Source organism: Bombus pascuorum, chromosome 12, assembly GCF_905332965.1.
Source record: "Bombus pascuorum chromosome 12, iyBomPasc1.1, whole genome shotgun sequence".
In the NCBI taxonomy this organism is placed as follows: Eukaryota; Metazoa; Arthropoda; class Insecta; order Hymenoptera; family Apidae; genus Bombus; species Bombus pascuorum.
In genome coordinates this window covers 5,121,605-5,142,612 of record NC_083499.1, presented here as the reverse complement: position 1 = coordinate 5,142,612, position 21,008 = coordinate 5,121,605, and the positions used below count along the sequence as shown (strand labels likewise).

At 37.8% G+C, this 21,008-nt stretch overlaps 1 protein-coding gene across 3 annotated transcripts in view; it reads left to right on the top strand.

Moving 5' to 3' along the window:
- Positions 1 to 9,345, top strand: part of LOC132912513 (homeobox protein SIX1-like) — a 58,435-nt gene extending 49,090 nt beyond the window's left edge. For all 3 annotated transcript variants that reach the window (XM_060969997.1, XM_060969995.1, XM_060969996.1), the window contains exon 5: positions 324 to 9,345. In XM_060969997.1, coding sequence (XP_060825980.1) covers positions 324 to 605 — 282 coding nt within the window. In that variant the 3' untranslated portion in view covers positions 606 to 9,345. The remainder of the gene's footprint in view (positions 1 to 323) is intronic.
- The last annotated feature ends 11,663 nt before the right edge of the window (positions 9,346 to 21,008 follow it).

Sequence of the window (21,008 nt, the reverse complement as noted above, 5' to 3'; positions counted from 1 at the left end):
TTCAGAAATCACCATTAAATTTTCTCCTACAATAGCAAGTTTTAGGAATACTCCAAATGAAATTTTACAGCTTTCAAAATCATCTGATTATCCCATTGCAAGTAAATTTATAAAATCACAAAACACAACTCTATAATCTACAACTTTATAATATTGCAATATTATTACTATTATTATTATATTATTAATTAATAAATTATCGCGCAAGAAGACTCAGATTATAAATAGCCAGCGAAACATCACAAAAGTATTTCAAATACGGCGAAGAACAAAGTTCACAAGCTCTTCCATCGATGAACCATGTCTATGCTTTTTTGTTCCAGGATTACCTAATCACACCGACCTCGGCGGATCTGCAGAAGTCGCTTCCTCATACAGCCACGTCGATGCAGATGGGTGCTATAGCTCCTTCCATGGGTGGTCTGAGCCCAATGGGTCCGTCGACGATGCTGCCGAACACGATGCAGAGCGTGAACACGATGAACACTATGTCGATGAACGGCATGGGGATGGGAGCGTATCAGGGCATGGGTTCCATGGGGATGTCTACGTCACATGGTAGTTATCACAGCGGCCTGGTATTAGGCGATTATCACTCATTGTGACCCTGGGCCCCGAGCAGCCAGGGCAAGAGAAACCAAGAGAAAACTTAAAGAAACAGAAGCTACGAAACCTATAAGAGAAAAAAAAAAAAAAAGAAAAAAAGAAAACCAAGAAGGAAGCTAGTTTTTGCGATTCGTAAACGAATCTGGCCACGAAATTATATCTGTGAGATAGTGGGAGACGAAAGATGACCGTGTATCATTTTCGAGATAGCTGGGCCGATTCGTCCAGTTTATACTCGATGAAGAATTCAGAGTATACCACGTTAGGTAATTAGGAAGAACATTTTGTTCTTTGCGATGTTAGGTCGAAGGCGTCGGCGCAAAGCACGCGAAAAACGTGTCGATTAGAAATTGACGAGACGAACGGTCTGCGTATAGTCGAGGATCGTAATGTACGTACTAGTTGTATACATTGCCAGGCAACTGATGTTGCGATTTTTTCGTGATGTCGAGACGGAGATAGAATGAACGGTGAGATCGTGTACCGCGGAAGCGGATGCGCCCGATCTCGCTGAAGCTTCTCGTCCTAGGAACGAGTTGCAGAAGGTTTTAGGGAAGTTTGCGAAACGTTGGAGTTGAGATAAATATCGAAACAAAGAGAAATATCTCGTATCTCTGACCGAAGCGACCACATCATGCCTCGACTTTTTAATCGCCGCACATATACAAATACACACACATATACACACACGCTGGAGAAACGATCTATCTGACAAACTAGCCGGCAAAAAGAGAGGAAGAACTTCACCTGTGGTATTACGCGTAATACATGTTCTTCGCACACAGATACAGGATATATGAACGACGCCCATTTGGTTCTCCCAATTCTTTTGGGGACGAACGATATATATAGTATATATATATAACGCATACGATTATTACGAATAGTAGCCGTGAGAACACGAGGAAAATCGAGGCAGCGGGGGAACGCTTCCGGCGTGAAAATAGCAAAAGACATGTTAGCATTTTTCTTTTTCTTTCTTTATCCCATATCGCCCTGCGACACTAGACAAGGCCAACGTTTTTCTTGTTTTTACAACACAGCTTCCAGAAACAACGCAAACACATGTCGTATCTTATTTTAGTTCTCTTTTCTCCCGCGAATCCAATGATTCTCATTATTCCCATTATTATTCCCCGTTTTAATCTCGTAGCGTACCGCCCCTACCTAGGTCCTGAGAAGTAAGAGGAACACACTCATACGTTATTTACGGTTACCAGTAGTTGGTTAGAACCGTGCAAGCCTCAACCTGCTATCGGTATCTTTCTTGACCTTGGCGAACGTCGTGTTATAAGCCTCTCGGCATTTTTCCATACCTTTCAATATGTGGAGAATTATGAAATAATAGTTCACTTTCTATGTTGCCTGGAAGAAGGGAAAGATATACAGTGTTTGGTGTGTCTGTAACAGAGTGCTCATTTTTGTCGAAGAATATAAAATATCTAGTAATCGTTTAAGTTGGAGAAAATTATTGGTAAAATTCTTAACGAGATACTTCGTAGCTTTGAAAGAAATTTCGATAAATTTATCGAGATGTCACGCGGTCAAAATTAAACAATCTTTGAAGCATAATTCTTCGATGAGAGGATAACATTTAATATCTGCAACGGGATAATATTTGAAGAGAAATTATTTGGGATAATAATATATAAGTTATAATATATGCAAAATATTTCAATAATCTAGAAGGTATAATTTTATATAAACAAATGTTTGATATTCAGAGAAACAATTTTACGTTAACGTTAACGATAATGTTTAGTACCAATTATTTTCTTCATTAGGTAATAAAGGAAGAACAAGCGAGAATAAGTAAGCACGATGAACGTCGATGGTCCAGGAGCACCGCTTCCCCTTCCTTTATGGGAGGAGAACGATGTTATTTGGAAGATTCAACACCACCGTGCAGGCAAGATCCCTGAGAGTGATCTCTGAGGCGTGTACGGATCTTAGCCATCCCCCGCTAATTAATTAACGTCACTATAACGAACCACACACGCTCTTCACACACCGATCCTCTCACACCGTACGCTTCTGTGTTTGTCCTGTGTACATATGTAGATAATATACACTCACACAGTTTATACACACTTTCATATACACGTACACCTTCATACACATCCACTCATACACGTGTACACTGCTGGCCATTGTTAGAATATTCGAACGAACGGAATCGCTAAGAAGCCAATTTGATAAATGTCACTTTCGCGAAGCTTGTTAATTTTCGCCGCGAAAAGATGTACACGATCGTTATTTAATTTTTCGTATTTTAATCTTGATACTTACGGTCAGCAGAGTAGATACACATTTACACGAGCGTTCGAAAGAAGATTAAGTTAATCTCGTCTATAACGGGCGAGTACCGGGTGTTTGCGAATCAGGCTCGAGTCACGATTCAATTTCATTCTCTGATACGCGATTATTCGAAAAGCCTGTCTTTATTTATGGCTCACAGCATCCTCTACTTTGTATCAATTCGCGATCTTGCTGCTCGTTCGTGCACAACGCTGTTCAAGACTAAGTGTATGTAGACGCGACTATATATGTAGATCGAGAATACAGAGGAAGAACACGATAAGTCACATTTACTGTTTCTCACGGAAAAATACCGATAATGCTAAACGCAATATCATTATCAATACAGCTACACGTAGTTAAGCGATACAAGAGATACGAGTAATTGATGAATCATTTAACTTTGAGGTGCACGAATTTTTACCGACTTCCAAACGTAAATGCACAAGCAAATACGTAAAGACGCAATAAATAAGTATATTATTTTGTAGAATAGAAATACAACATAAACGCAAAATTGCAATTATTTCTACAGCGGAGCGAAATACATGTAAACGTTTAATTTACACGTAATCCTCTAACGAAGTGCAAACTCGATTAAGATCTTAATATCGCTCGTTGATAATGATCTTGCTATACTATATCAGAAAATTTTTATTTCCTCGCATACTCGTGACAGTATTTAGATTGTTAATCATAAAGTGACTTTAAAATCAACAAAACGAGAAAAGTGTATTTATCGTGTTTTTCATTTGACGTGATCGTCCAAGAGAGGAAGAGAAAGAAGACACAGCGAGAATGAAACGTTCGCTCGGTTTTACCGGTTTCGAAGATACCTCTTCATTAGGCCAGTGAAAAATGATAAAATTTTAATTGCTTCACGCGTGTCAGGCTGGTTATAGGCGGCTAGGACCGTGCATTAGATAGAAACGGTATGCAAATTAGCGTGACCAAGGCAAAAGCGAGCGGTAGGCGGAGCAGCTGCTTCCTGCCAGCCAATTGCCGAGTGCCAATCTTTTCATCGCAAATAGAATCAGCAACACCTTTACAGAACACCGCTCTTGCCTCTGTGTCTCGCTCTTTTGCCTCCACTGTACTGTCACGTTATGAATTGCATCGTTGACAGAAATTAGTAGCAGTTTCTGGATAGTTGGGTATGCGTTTCAATTAAAGTCGTCAGTTCCTCGAAATAAGGGCAAATTTTGTTATTCTCGTGTTGTTCCGAGTAATTGAAATGTAGGATACATCCGGTGATTGTTTTAATTTAGTTATGCGTATTCGAGGATAATTGTTGAATCTGTATTTAACTACTCGCGTGATCAATCGTCTTCGATATTAATTGCGGATTAATTGTGGTATAGATGACAACGTGCTTTTTTATTTCAGATGAACGTGGATAAAATCAAATTTTACTGACACCTTATCGTTTATTTAAAAATTTCGAGAAGTAATCGGGATTTTTCTATTTTGAAATGGAAATTAGAGAAACAGTTACGGTGAAACACGGTTGAAGCTTAAACCACGATTCAACTCGTTCTTTAAAACCTACTTCAGCATGTTACATTTTCTAATTTATCGTTTCTACAATTTCTAGAGATAACGATTGTATTTTTAAAATACACCTAGGAAAATCGTAATTGAATTATTTCTAATTCTTGAACAATTATTGTACTCGAAGAACGCAGCCCGAGAAACCAAACGAGAGGACGAGCCTGAAACATTCACTTCTTCCTCGAAAACACCCGGTATAAAATAAAAAAAACACTGTCGTAGATAGCGTAAGTTAGAGCGTAACTTATCATTTATTATCCGCAGTTCGCAGTCTGTACATAAAGAGAGAGAGAAGAGCGAAAAACCTACAAGTACGAGAGAGAGAGAGAAAGAGAGAACGAGATTGAATGAGGAGAGTGATAGAATGTGTGAAAGGTATAAGATAATGAGCGAGGAAAAATCTGAAAACACACGGTATATAGCTAGAACGAAGAATAGGAAAGAAGAGAAAACGCGAGGTGTGTATCATAGAGGTGACAAAATTTAAACGCTATAGAGGAGAAAGAAAAGGAAAAGAGGTAAAAAGTATGAGTTTTATCGGTTCTCTATTTAAGGGACATCTCTCGTGCAGATGTCTGGAATGTATATCCCGTTGGTTGCGACATTGCCTTGTAAGATTCTTATCTAGGATGCTGAGCAGGGGAAAGGATTTTTCCCTGTTAGAAAGAGTCCTCGGGACGAAACAGGGTAAGCAAAAGAAAGGGAAAGAGGAACGACGGGGAAGGAGAAAGGGAAGCTAGATGAAGAAACGCTTGTATCATCTGTTGGCAAATCTGTTTAGAAAATTCAAACTCCTTGCTTCAAATTTGTTCTATTTACGTGTCTACAAATTGAGGACAAACTGAAGTTCTTTATCATTCTCTTTGTATCATCATCTTGGTCTTCCTTCATCAGTTTAAAATATTCAGTCATTAGTCAGAATGTATAATACATTGTGTAATTTTATATGAAAGATGAGACACAGAAGGAGATTTAAATATTTTAACGTATCTTGGAAAAAAAAGGAAATGATAAATAGGACATTTTAATTATGTCAGGAGGGCAGCTGTTTGCTCGACTATTATGTTATATACTATTGGTAATACAGAACATTCGCGTCACCCGATATACGAGAACACCGTGACTGTTCGAGGATCTAGTTCTACTTTGAATCTGATCATTTTATTTCATTTTTTTTGTTTTTGTTTTTATTTATTTTGTTCGCTCGATTTATTGGATACGTACTCTAGACATGTTTAATGAAATTGGTGTACTGCTTTTTTTTTTAATAGTTTTATTTTCTATCGACTTTTTACGAATATTGGAGTAAAAATAGAAATTAAACTTTTTTTTACGCGTTTTATATCAAATTAATTGAACGCAAAGGCGACGAGCTACCTTCAATTTCAAAATCGGTAACTGTGTTATGTCTATGTCCTAACGAGTCTTTTTTATTGCTTTTAGCATGTGTGCATCGATCATGTTTCACCTTTCTTTTTATAACAGAAGTGAAATTTATTACAATCATGGAAGATAACGTTATAATAATATAATTGAAATTTTATACCTTTCTTTGCAAGCTATAAAATTAAGATATATATAATCATCAGGTATACATGTGAAATCAAGCTGTGTTACCAGAAGTATAAAATCAGATAGAATCATGAAATATATACAGTCAATATACAGTATCAATGAAAAGAAGATCTACAGTCATCAAAAATACAATATCAAGGTATAAGATCAAGATATAAAACCAAAAATATAATATTGAGATATAGAATCTTCAGATACCTGAAATCAAGATAACATATAGAATCATGAAACGTAAAGTTGAAATAAAAAGGTCATTTCTTTAGATTTTTGCATAATTTGATTAAATTCTCGCACAAAATGTTTCGAGGAAAGCTAACGACAGTGAAGAACAGTCTGTATTATATCCTCGGTTATATCGACATCCGTTCTCTTTCGAGATTTCTATAGTCCAACAAGAAGCCAAACTGTCTTCGATTCACGCACAATCTACGCTTTGTACGGCACAGTATACACGCTCGACGTCGTTCAGGGTGCACACCACTCGCGATACATTCCGAAAATGCACACAAGCGAGGATTCAGGCAAAAGATTTCTTTTTTTTTTTTATTTTCTTCTTTCTTTTTAATTTTTTAAGAAAACCGTTTCTGGGGAAACTTTTGTTTCAACTTTGCGAGTGAATAAGCTCTCGGTTTTTATTTGAAGATCAATCGCTGGTTTCGTTATAAATGTAGATCAAATTTCCAATCGACTTTCTTTTTCTTTTTTTTTTTTTCTTTTATCTTCATAGCAACCAGTGTTGTTTTAAAAATCGTACGTTATATTTGTAACCCTGTTATTATATCTGTTTGAATGATTTTAAACCTGATCGTGTTTTTGTATTGTTTTGTGACGTTTCTTCATTTTGAAGATATCGATGAATCGTTAAGCTAAAATGAGCAATTTTTCGTTTCAGTTTTATATTTTATTTTTTTAACACCGTGTGGAAAGTGAAGAGGGTCAAAGAATCGGAAGCTCTTGAATCTGTTTCTGTTCGTTGAATCAAGTGGAAGACAAGAATTCAGTGATAGTAGAACAGAGTCTATTTCTTCATCTTATTTCTGTAGGATCAATTTCTTTTTTTGTTTTTTATTTGAAGGAGAAAATATTTTTTTTTATTTCTCATCCTTCTTCCTTTTATCCTTGGTTCTAATGGGAAAATCAGAGTTTCGTCTTGGTTTTATATTCCTTAATGTGTAATCGCTTTTAACGTATACGTTACCGAAGATTCGGAGCATGTGATCGTTCATTTATCAGACTCGTTTCGACGTTCAGGCGGAGTTGGCTCTTTTAACTTTTAGAGATGTTTTGTCACTTTACCGGGCCAAGGCTGCCGATAAATCTTCCTAGTGTATAATTAGACAAGAATCACTTGTCGCGCAGATCATCTTCTCGCAGAACGCTAGGACTTTGCAGCCAGCAACAAACAAGTCAGCAATAAAAGAATCTTCAGGAATCGTCGTTTTATATCTAATAAATCGCGAGCAATTCTCGAAGAGGATTAGAAGAAACCGTTTGTAAATGAAACGCCACGAATTGTACCCGATCACGCGATTGGCCTTGAAAAGTCCAACGCTATTAACGATATTAAGATCTCCAAATATCGGAAATATTAATCGTATTAAGAATATTCAAAATTTTAGGAAAACATGCAGATGGAAATGATATTGATTCAAATCTCTCGGCTTGCGAAATTAGATTCACCAAATATCGAGATTGTCGAGAATAGTAAAGATATTCTTCAAAAATTGTCAGATGAAGATAACAGTCTCTAAACGTTTCGTTTCCGATATCGCAAATATTTTGAAAAAGTCTAGAAATCGAAGAATACGAAAATTACCAAGCGTAACAGCAGACACCAAGGAAACAAAACTCTCACGAATCGAAACAATATTTAAATCTCAAAGTTTCGCCCAAGGAATTGGTCCAATCTTCAGTTGGATCAATCAGTTTCGTCAGTCTTAGCACAAATCTCTCTTGGATCGGTAATTCACAAAGGGAAACTGTACAGCGGACAAAAGTGCTGATAAATACACGCATAGGAGTGGTATTGTACCGTTTTTCGTTCGCAGAAAATGTTTTGCGCAAGGACGATTATTAATAACCGACAGTTCTTCCCAGCAGTTCTCATTCGTGTATTTTAGCGGACAAGCTTACTGTTGCACAACTAACTAAGACAAATCGCTAAGAGTGAGAGAATGAGAGAAAGGAGAAGCTGAGAAATAAGAGAAATGAGAGAACGAAGAGGAGAGAATGGCTTGTGTATATGTAGGTGTACGCGTGAATGAAAACGGATGTGGAAAGGGTAGCACGAATAGACAAGTAAGAAGAGATCACATGATGTACGATCGAACTGTAATCGAAGTAAAAGTTGATGTTATTTAAAGTAATAAAAGGAAAATATTATATATATATGTATATAATATATATTATACATTATATTATATATATATTATATATATATTATATATACAACACGTGGGTAACGATAACTCCCTTACACGATGTATTATCCTGTAAAACTTCTGCGCTAATTAAATGTTAAATTAAATTCGTTATCGAGCATTGATTTATTTTTTTTTCAGACGAATAAGTGGCTTTTTTTTTTTTTAAAAGAAATTTACGGCGAACGAGAAGATGAGTATTTTAAACCTTTGAAGATATAGCTATACGTAATTGCTGGAGTAGAAGCTGGATAAAATCAACTAGGAGATGCATACATAGGTATTTTTATACTTTTGTGTATATAGATTATATTTTCTGTTGCAATTTCTTGAAACTTGTAATAGAAACTATTAATTTAGTTGATAGAAATGGTGTAATGTTCCGGTGAACGAAGATTAATGTACAGAGTACACGTGTATTTAATACTGGATGCAAATATCTAAAACAAAGATCACTTGTTTAGTTTGTAAATCAAGATACCTATTGGTAAGGTATTCTCCTCATAAAAATAGAGAAACACCACAGTGTAATGATTCGAACGACAACAATAATTGGTAGACATTTATTCTTGGTATACTAATAATTATTTGAATGGTTTACATTTAAGACACGTGCAATTTCCAATTAATAATATTTGAGATATAATGATACGAAAAAGCTGCTTCAATGTTCACTGCTTCAATAAAGAATCGTATGTGTTGAAACAATGTCAAGGGACTTTTGCTTTGCTTTTATATTGAAACCAGGTGAAATGTAAAAGGTGTATCGTTCGAATAATTATGAGTGGTAGTGTACATATGTATATACTACTAACAAATTAATTAAATAAACAAGTGTATATCGTGAACCACAGTTTTCTTGAAGAACTTCAAAAACGTAAAATCTTTCAAACTTGTTATTGTTGTAACTTTTTAAAAGTTAGAAAACTCGAAGAATATATTAAGAGCAATGAAGAATTTATTGAGAAACTTTTCTTCTCAAACGAATACAATTGAAGGGTGGATTGTCAAACGAAGTCTCGATGGCGAAAGTTTCCCAGGAGGAAGGGTGCGAGAAAGAGAGCAGGAGGAAGTGGGAACCTCTTGTTTAGTGAAAGCTACCTGCAAAGAGCTTTGAAAGATCGTCGAACGATACGTACCAGTAATTATTTCAAAACGAGCGTCGGTCCAGTTCTATTAGTTGTATCAGTGATCGCCGATGACAGATAAGGTCGGTCTATTCTTTGTGCCGATATTTACCGGTAACGTTGTTCGATGGGCCCTTCGTCTATCTTCGAGATCGCCGTCGATCCTGAAAAAGAGCATCTGGCTCTGTTTCCACGTGACCCCGATTTCTTTGTGCCCTGCTACAACTTCTCTTGTTTGTCGTACACCGGCGATCCAGATTCTGGGAATCTATTGAAACTGACAGTGCAAACAGCGATGGGGGAGCGGAAATTTGTTGAAGAAGAGGAAGCATTTTCTTAGTGTTTTTGCAAGCTATGGATAATTTTTTTTAATTTCTTTAAAGGTATACACTGTAACATCTGAAGTTTTGACGTTGTGGGTTTCTCAGTGAAAAGTATGTTTCATTGTGTCGTTTCTACTCTACTTCTTCTATTTCTTGCCATATTATTTTTCTCAAGGATATGCTTTCATATTTGTGTGAAGATCATATATGCTTTACAGTAAAGTCAATGTTTTACTGTATCGTTTCTTCTTTTTACTATATTACTTTCTGTACTTTAATAATTGACAAATTTTCACAGTAAACTTTCTTTCACTGTTTCACATATAATAATAATAATAATAATACTTTACTTTATTGTACATCAGACTTTACACGTCTATCACAAGGAGGTTCTTTGACACAACATATTGGTTCAATTAGTATATCTTTTCTTATCTTAGGAATAGTTATTCTAATCATGTAATATACATTAAACATAATTTACGTAATAATAATGTAACATACTACAATACTAATATACTATATACTATAATATCATGATATTTAATCGCACTTATATTATTGTTTCTTTATTCTCACTGTTTTCAAGTCATTCTTATATTACTTATCTCCCATATCATAATTTTCTAATTGTATCCTGTAGATCTTCAACTATCATCTTTTCTCATTATCACTGCTTTAGATATGTACTCATATTTATCATCCTCAACACGTTTCTTCCTTTCTCATCTTTTAACAGTTTCTTCCTAGATGGTGTTTAGCTTTTGGAATTCTTTGAAACGGTTTTAAGAGGTTCTAAAAAGCATCGAAAGATCCTTTAATCGGCTCCCTGGGACTGTGTCGGGCACGCTCTCGAGCATTCTCTCCTCGATTTCGCCCCTTCTCTTCCACGACTGGTCTTTTCTTCGATCCGTCAGCGGGGCGGAATAAGAGCAGTCGACGCATGCTCATCGGCCTGTTATAATTTCGGTTCTATTAGCCTCGTAGTGGGACCCCATAAGCCCCGAAGGGATTTTCAAGAGATCGTAAAGTTAAGCTTAGACCCCACAGAGGTATATACCACCGTGCCTCTTCTTGTCTCTCTGTGTGCAGTATATATGTAGGTGTGTATCCAAGTACCTGGATCCTGCCCTATACACTGAATCTATCACTGGGTACTCGGCAGAAGGTCTTGAAATGGATAAACAGATAGTTGGTGACGCGTGCAGGGTTACAGAGGATAATTTAATAATTGCAAGTTAGGGTGTGATGATTGTTCAGGGAGTCGAGCTTTGGGCATTGGGAATTGATGCAGAAAGTAGAGTGAAAAGCGTTGATGCTATTACAGACCACTGGTTTATAGTAGCATGTGTAATATATAATAATATGTACATGTGATAGGTAATCAATTTATAATGGTATCAATATTACATTGACAATTGGTAAGATATTTAACAACTCTCCATAATGAGTAATATTAATTTTAGAGGCCATAACAATATTAGTATGTTTTTTAGTTGTAATTAGAAATTGCATAGACAGATTGTTGCAATTGACTCAGAATGAAATGAAGTAACAGTCTGGGAAGGCAAAAGGTATCGGTAGTTTGTAAAGGTAGTGGCTGGTGAGCTGCATAAAAGGGCAAAACTGTCTGTGAAGAGGGTCCGTTCAGGAGTACATCGTCAAGTAGCATCTTGACACAGCGGTTCACAATAGCTACTTGTTAGCTCGACGCGTCAACAGAGAAAGGGAAACGACACGGGGATCCGAGTTCTGCTTTTCACCGACCAAATACACTTGTCCCGAGTATGCGAACTTTTCAATATCTTTCAAGAGCTACTTTCCAATCCATCGAGATCTTCCCATAAAAATTTAAACTATGAAAGTAAAAAATCTGTAAAATTTAACTTCCAATTATATTACACGTATATGTAATTTCCTTTTTCTTTCTGATTTACTTTTTTTAGTCGAAGAAATACTCGTATCACTTTTCCACTCGTATAACCCACATAATTCGCTCGAAACGCATATACGTACACATTTGCGCAGCTGTTGCAATTACACCGACCAATTTTCCGCCACTTTCTTCTCTTTTTCTTCTCCGGTAAAACACGTTGAAACTTTCACACAAGACCTGAAATACGACATACGAAATACAAAAGTAGATGCGTTAAATATACGGAGTACGTACCTATTATATTTTTCTACAGAAAATCGTGAAGAAATTTGGAAAATTTGAAAGAGGGGTCGAGAGAAGAATCTTTTTACAGGCGTGTAAATGGCGAACATTGTCGGCATAAAGCGGATAATAAGTTTGACGGCGTTACAATACAATCATTACGCGTCGATAATGACGGCGCATTCAAGCACGAACGACCAAGGTGAATCGCAATGTACCACCGGCCCCCATACGCCGCATCTGTCCGCTAACAATAGCTTGAACGTTGCGCTACCCTGCGAATCGTTACGCCAAAATTAACGATGCTCTCTTCTCTATGGTGTTTCTCATCAAAATTACATCCAGTATACGCGTCCATCGATGAGGATTGCCCCTGATATTCGATCGGATCGATTGGTGCTATTACATATCTGACGATAATTCCGGATATATTCTTATAAATAAATATGTTCTTTGATTTAACGATGAAAGTTTGAAGATATAAAGATATAAAACAAGGTGAGTAGGATACGTAGCATACGCGGAGAGTTTGTAACAGTGAATGAAGATTTTTAGAAAACATCCTTGTTCCATTTTGATAGAGTTCAGACTGTGGGAGATTTTCCAGGATGCTGGAAAAATGTCTGATATTAATATATATCGTTTCTTCTATTTTCTTCAAGGTGTAATAAAAGAAGAATTCTCAGGCATGAATTTACCAAAAAGAAGATCTCGAAAGTAGAAGGAAAAAGCTAAAAGAATTTACAAATTTTCTTCTTGCTTGAAAGTTGCAAGCAAGTAAATCTCATAACTGGATTGCAGATTTTCGTGCGAATTCACATTTTCATGAACATGACTAAGAAGACAGAGAATTACTTCATCTATTAAACATTAAGACAAACTATCCTATTTTCAATGCTTTATACATAGTACGAGTACTTTTGCGTATCATGTGCGTTTTATGCGTTTTTCCAGCTTCAACCTTCTCATAAATGCAACAAGATTTGTACTCGTAATCGATTCATCGACACGCCAGCATCGTAAAATGTCATAAAAATCGCATAAAGCAGAACTTAACGCGAAAACCATGGAGGTGTAGAATCTTAATAAATAAATCATATTAAGATCGCCGTAAATGGCAATGCGCGTCGATCAGTGCCCATCGATATTCCATGGACGTTATCCGGTCGAGGGGGGCGGCGAACGTGCTTAGATCGGCGTTTACCTGGACATCGGCGTAAATTACGAGATACAAAGGGGGTAACGTCGTCTCCTGGCACGGCGCTGTTTAGACGAGCGGCGCACCGCTTTCGAGGTGGGAGAGAACGATTTCGAAGGGGGGAATATTTATGGGCAGACCGGCTGAAATTAATTTATGCAGCCACATAGGCTGCCACGTAATTTATTCGCGGTGCTCGCGACGATCAGTCACTCTCTTCACTGGCTTTTGTGTGTAAGGAAATCCTTGCCCATTAGAAACGGCCACGAACACCCTTACTCCACCTATATATTCCTCCCAGCCCTCTGCGATACCTCTTCTTCCTTCTACATACAGTTCTCGTTAGTATACACAACCCTGAAGAAGATCAGGAATTATCTTAGCTATATGTAGATGATTTTATGGATTCTATCGAGATGAGAGAATTCTTTTCTTGGATAAATCTGTTGTATATTTCGGACGATTGGAAAAATTAGTTTGTAAATTTTGTATGATATGTCTTATGTATGTTATATGATAAATTTTAAGAATTGGACACTTTGTTGATATAGACAGATTTTTGTTCTGTTCTATGAGGAAGATAGATTTGTTTGAGGATTTTTCAATTAGTGAAATTTGCACAGGGTTAAGGCGAATTGGAAATGTTGTTCAAATAGGTGAGTTTTGTTCCCTTTTTTATGATAAATGGTTAGCTGTGGTTCGACAGAACAGGTATCAGTGGATTTTGAATCAGTATACAAAGGTTTGTTAGGTCGTTTAGCTTTCTTGCGATAAAAATATCAGAGAAACCTTGTATTTTTTAAATAAAAAAATGGTCTCTGGAGGATAGCATTTGTGATCGAAATTTTTCTATACAACGATTTCCTTTAACCTTTATTCTTCTCTAATCGCTTCTCGAAACTTTCTAGATATCTGCAGATAAGTATAAAGATAAATCCTACCTGTAGAACTTTAGAAATTTCTTTAAATTGACAGAGACCAATCGAGAACAACCAAGGTCAGTTGAAAACGCTCCGATCTCGTTAATTTACACATACGACATTCTCAAGCATCGAAATATCCAAACAACGCCAAATCTCCGAAATTTCCTCTAATTAACCAAATACTCTATCAGTCTCTAACAACACCTACAAAAGACTCCAAATCTCTTTTCAGAATCTAATCTCTCCAAAGACAGCTTCTTATACAGTCGACAAAAACCCACGAGTTCGCAATCGGTCGCGAAAGAAAACACAGTTACGGGAGCGCGAAGAGCGCGGAAAAAGAAGAGTGGAGCGAGAAGAAAGAAGAAGAAGAAGAAGAACTGGAGGATCTTCGTGCGGGATCTGCGGTGCACCCGCGTTATGATTTGTGGGGGCCCAGATCCTTGATCCTGTCTGCCTGGAAGAGGCACCCACGCTTTCCAGGAACCGCGTCCACCTCGTGTGGACGTAGCCTTCCCTCGTCCCTCGGTGGAAGAACGAACGAAAAGAAGAGGTGGAAGAACCGACCTCATGGAGCGTGGTGGGGCGAGCGTTTCGAGATCAGCCGACCCGATTACAACGAGGGTGTAATGGACGGACTAATTTGTGAAATTTAAATTCCGTCCCCGACGTTTTAACCGCGAGCCAAGTCCCAGAGCGGTCCTCGAGGTTCCAGATAAATCGCGACCACCTCCACCTCCACTTTTGTAAAAACCTGCGACTTCATAGAATATCCAGAAGATCCAACTGAGAATCTTTCTGGAAAATCGTAGGTGGGCAGGTTTGAAGATGTTGGTCTCTTGGTGTTGTTTTTGGTGGTGGATGGTAGAGGTGTGTTGGTTATCTAGATTCGCGTTTCGAGCCGATCGTCGTCTTTACCCTTTGCCCGGCAATTTGTCAGATCGCTTAATTCCGACTATCAACTGGTCCTTTTGTTTTTTCGACCTCGTGGAGCGGGAACAAGGGTTGGAGAAGTATTGACGTTGAGTTGGGTTGTAGAGGGTTTAAGGAAGGTAGTGGAGCTGAAAATACGGAACGATATAGAAAGAGAATTTTTCTGGATTAATCAGACGTGTCGTCGGATAAGCTCTGGTAAAGAAAAGAACATTTCTGGGTCGTTAAGATACACTGGGTACACGTTTGGTAGAGAAAAATTATGCATCGTATCATCTCTTGACGATGAATCGTAGTGAATATATAGATAGATATTATAAGTTGAATAATTGACAGCTGTGGAAAATAGAGATGATAGAGTGGGGAAATTACTTAGGAACGTAGAAAGGAAATTTAAGTTAGTTTTAATTCGTCTGTTAACATCCAAATGAAACAAAGATATAAATAGACAGGAGGTTAAATGAAGAAAGTATAGAAAATAACGTCTGAAATCTGGCACAAGCAAATTCTCAAAAACTACAAACCCAAATGGCCCAATTTCCACACAAGAAAAGAATATAAAAATGGAACAAGAGTAGAGATAGGGCTAGTGAGGAGGGATGTTAAAGAAGGGACACGCGTGATCGTGGCCCTCTGTACACGCAGTTATGGGCACGCTTAAAGGGCCCGACTGCGTGTGGGTCCGCGGATACGAGGACGTGTGGATGTCCAGGCGGAGCCCTGGCCCCGTTCGTAACCCGACACCAACAGCTCTGGGCCCCTCTCCAGCGCCAACATCCACCGTACAGAGTGAGACAGAATGTACGGCAGGCCCCACTTGGTCCGTTCGTTCATTCGTTCAACGCGATCCTCACGACCCAAAACTAAATCATAACCGTATTATGCGGCCCGACAATAGGACCGCTCGCTATACACCGAGAAGCCGCCTCTAATCCGCCACTCCGTCGACGTCTTGCTCCCGATGCTCCCATCTCTTCTTTTATCTCTTTCTCCCGTTCTCTCCTTCTCTTTCCAACGTTCTATTCTACTTCCCTTCCTGGTGTTCCCTTCTGTTCTTCGTCTCGTTTTCGTTCATTTTCTTTGGTCCTCTTGTTCTTTCGAGCAAAGTAGCATTGTCTTATCGTCCGGCTTTTACATACGTAAAACTTTGACATTTAATGGTCACGTTGGTTTTTTTTTTTTTGGATGGGACGTTTCTAGGAGTATTGAAATCGAAGCTCCGATTTGCTGATTTTGGAATTTTACCAATGGTAAATTTTCAAAGTGAAAATATTTCGTCGCGTTGATGATGCTTATCGTTTATTAAAAAGGGATATTCATCGTCGATAATGGTCATTGGTAACCAAAATAAATTCCGTCGCCTGGAATGATAACTGGTAATAAAACACAATTCTCTGCACTGATACTGATCATCGGTAACTATATTGTTATCAATAAGATTACTAGTAGAATATATCGTTGCCAATTATTTACTCGTAACCAAAGACAATTTCCGTCATCGATGATGGTTAACGACAACCAAAAAAGTATTAATTATTTATTTCGGTGTGCGAGCGAAGTTATTGGGACCGAGAAGAAACCCTTCATAAATTCAAACTGTATTCCACAAGTGATCGAATCCTGTTGACAAAAATAGCGTCAGCTTTTGATTCCAAGCAAAGATACCCATTTACAATCTTTTCATAACTTACAGGACATCTGTCCTTTCATTCTCATCGTACTCTAAAATCTTCAAACTGGAAGATCCTCGAGCAGAAAAAGAGAAAGCGTAAATAACGTACATACGTTCCTATACGTGTAATTTTCTGCATGGAGAAAATGAACGGTTAGCGACGATCTTCCTACATTATCGGCTTTTTCAACGGTTAATGATTAGAGGAGAGGAGAACAGCTGGGAGAATTTTTCTAGGGTTAAAATAAAAATAGCCTGTCACCTTTCGCTACAATGTGTCCTTTTCTTGCACGACGCGGGTGCACGTTCCGCGAACTCGCGAATTATGAATATGATTATCTCGGACGGGCTCTTGACGGGAAGCCAGACCTGTCCCAGAGGTGTCACCTTACATCCTCCCTCTCTTCCATAGTGTCGACGTTCCTGGGCCCCCCTCGTGTTGCTCTCCCGTTCTGACTTAGCGCGTGACGTCGCTTCTCGTAACCGAATAAAAAATCTCGCGAATAATTGCACCTCGACAGGTCTCTCTGCTTTTCTTTCGATCGGCTCGTCAATCGTCCTACACAAATTATTGGGAAAATAAAGAATAAGACAGGAGAAATTTCATTTCCAGAAAGTGACGAGAGATCGTTCCATCTGACGTTATATCTTTGAATTTTGTAAAAATTTGAGAAATTTTACGATTTGAACCGAATACTATTTGTTGGAATACAACGATATTTCACGCATAGGCACAAACACCCACACAGGCATTTGAACAGGACACTTACATTCATACTCATTACTGTATAGAGAGTGGGGTTCAAAGTATTTAAGGGATCATGGGTCACTACCTAAGTCTAGTCTGAGAGTAACTGGCCATCAATCAACAATTCTTGTATACGTTGTTAATTCTATCACTCGCTTATATACATTAGGTTCTGTAGTTCTGTTTAATAAACATCACTGAACATTATTTCAACACAAACATTGTGTCTTCCAAAGGTTATTAATCTTAACTTCAAGATTAAATTCTAACACTATTTTTCTGAAGATAATATCGAATATTTGAAGGAATATAAATTTTTGCTTTTAGTGGCTTAGTCTACTATTAACAATTATTTAAATAATTTTGTAGTTATACAGTTTCTTAGTGGAGTACTTCGTTTGGACGAAAACCAAGCGTAAGAGCGACAGAGGGCCTTGAGAAGTTAGCACAGAATTTTTATGATATTTAATTTCCATTCAATTAGCATTGCCTCTCACGAAATCTCCATTCCTCTGCACCTAACAGCTATCTTATCCTTGGTCACGATCATCGCGGTTAATATGTAAAAATGTAAATGGTCCAGACGGTCCAGCAATAATCTCTCGGTGGTCTTGTAAAAGGAAGAAGTCGAAAAACTTTAAACTTCCCAGAACGGTTGTCCTCGATCCCCCGAATTCACCGAAAACGAACCAACGATACCTGTAAATCGCATCGGTGTAAAAGCAAACTTGAAATCTGTCAAGAACAGATATCTGATCTAAATTACCCAAGTACGCTTTATATACATTCCGCGTATGTACAAAAATTTTGAAATGCGTAACAAATTACCAATAGTAAGAACATATAACTTCATCAAAAAAAAAAAAAAAGAAAATGAAGATACATTCCTATTAAAATCCTTAGAAATACAATTAACACTCAAGCAGATATTCAGATATACTTGCAGAACCAATATCGTGCCTATAAATTTAAATCAAACCAGCAAAGAACTTTAATTAAAAAAAAAAATTCGAACGTTCTACTAAATTTCTCTAATCACACAAGTTTCGTACAAACAATTATTTATCCTCTATGGTTACAGGACTAATATCATGTACATTTTGCGTATTTAACCCAGACGTATTGTCTCGTATTATACATACATAACGCGTTACAGCTAGGGATGAAAGGGAAGAGTTGCAGCGGAATGGCGAGGAAGAGGAAGGGGTGAAGAAGGAAGGGGGATGCAGATGGGCCGTCAGCCTCTTTTCCGCAGGGGCCCGCAATAAATTTAACGGGCCAACGAGGGGGGCAGGGCCGGTTCGCAAGCGGCGATAACGATCGAACGAGCGTCAGAGAAGTGCTAAGTAACTACCGATCGTATCGAAGATAGAACCGTTTGGCTGCAGGCGTTTATCGAACTATGTACGCCGTCTGCTTTCATATCCCGCCATCTTTCATAGTCATAGAAATTCCCTCTTCTCTCTGCCTTCCGTTCTATACGGTTTTCACTATTATCCACGTCGTCAGAAATTGTCACCGACACCACAATAGACGACATGATGGCCGCCTAGTGGGAATAGCTCGTAGCACGTGTTTGACGTTTATGAATCGAATTTCTCCTTGGACTGACACGCGACAGAGATACGGCGGTAATGTGCGCCCATCGACCGCCATGGGACTGATCTAATGCCTACCCGATGGTGCGATATGTCAGCGGACCCGTAAACTGTTTCAACGACCGGAGATCCGGTCCGTGGAAAACTGTGACCATGTTGTCAATGAACGTGTATACGTTTGACAGGGTGATTAGGCAGATTTTGGAAGGTTTGCCTGGTGTTGGAATTGTAGTAGTGAATAAAGACAAATTTCTAAGGTAAGAGATATGAAACAAAACTGTAATTCTATAAAATGGTACTGTACACTTCTCAAGGTACTGAAGAAAGATAATGAATTATTACTGTGTAATGATATGTTTGGGTTTGGATTTTTATGATTTGCTTTCTTTGTCGGTATTGCAACGACGGATAAAGGAAGATTTATAAGATAAGAGATACGAAGAAATTGCTCTTAACTTGGTTTCTTGTTTAATCAATTGTAAATTCCGTGTATTAATTATGATTTCTTAATATCACTTTAATAGTTCTACAGTTCTAACATGTGTAACTTGGATTATTAAAATAACATTTAAAAAACTTTTTCTTCACAGATGAAATTAAAAATTGGTTAAGAGGGACGATAAAAATATACGTAACATTAAAATGGAAATTTAAAAAGAAATAGAAGAATTCTATATAAATGGTTGAGAGCGTCAGGCACATAAAATACGATTCTTCTAATTCCCCATACCGTTGTATACCTACAACGTGCTGGATCTACCCCTAATTTCGTTCATCGCCCCATAGAAATTCCCCTTGAATCTTTAGCCCACCAAACATATGTCGGAGATCTCGTCCCCTTTTCGGTACAATGACACCATGGAATTTCGTGCAGACGATTGGTCAGTCGTTCGTCCAATGAAACACGCTGCGAGAACTTTATGGGGGTTGACACGCGTCCTGTTTTCCCTGGGGTGGAATTCATAGGATTAGGCGGCGGCAACGTAAACGTAACGTCGTTATGATAACTTGTTTCTCTTCCTCGTTTCCTCCACTCTTTTTTTACAGAAGGATTATGTTGGATTACAGGATACGACTTGCCACTTTCTTCTCGCTTCTTGTAAGGCGTTAAACGTAGTATAATAAGTGTACATTGAGGGTACTGTGGAAATAGTGTTTTTCTTTTAATGGTGTTACTTGAAATTCAATGCAAAGTTTGTAATTTTTAAAGTTGTATTTTTAAGATTTACATAATGAAATGTTAGTGTACGTAGAGGTAAGAGAGTATGCCTGTTACAGTGTCAGGTGAGCGACTATGGAGTTGATCGTTGGCTGCTTGTAATTCTAGACAGGAATTAAGCGGTGCAGCGGACAGCCACAGCTTCACCGTTGCAAGCGGTACTGTGGAAAGGACAACTTTGTAATATGATTACGGCCAGAGAGATTCAATATCGAAATTAGGAAAACTGAATTTTTAACCGTCCTAATATCTTCATCCGTGACGAACTGTCGTAGCGAATAAGAACATCAGTAAATACTGATTCCTATCAAAAGACCACATTTTCAAAGGAAAATGGAGCGATGTCAACATTTTGAAGTAAGAAATCACACTACAAGACCTGCAATAATCCAACACTTAAAATTAATGAAGAAGAATACTCCATTCATTTTACTTACTATTCACCACTGAAATACCATATTTTCTATGTTTACGCTTATCGTCAATTGATTGTACAAAAATAACTGTACTCGTGATTCTATAACTCCAGGCTACAGTAATTGTGTAATACGACGAATATCCTGTTTAAAGAATTGAAATATATTAAAACAGAAATTAGACACATTATGTCTTTTCCTGGGAAAAGACAAACGCGAACAAGCGTCGTTTTTTTTACGAGT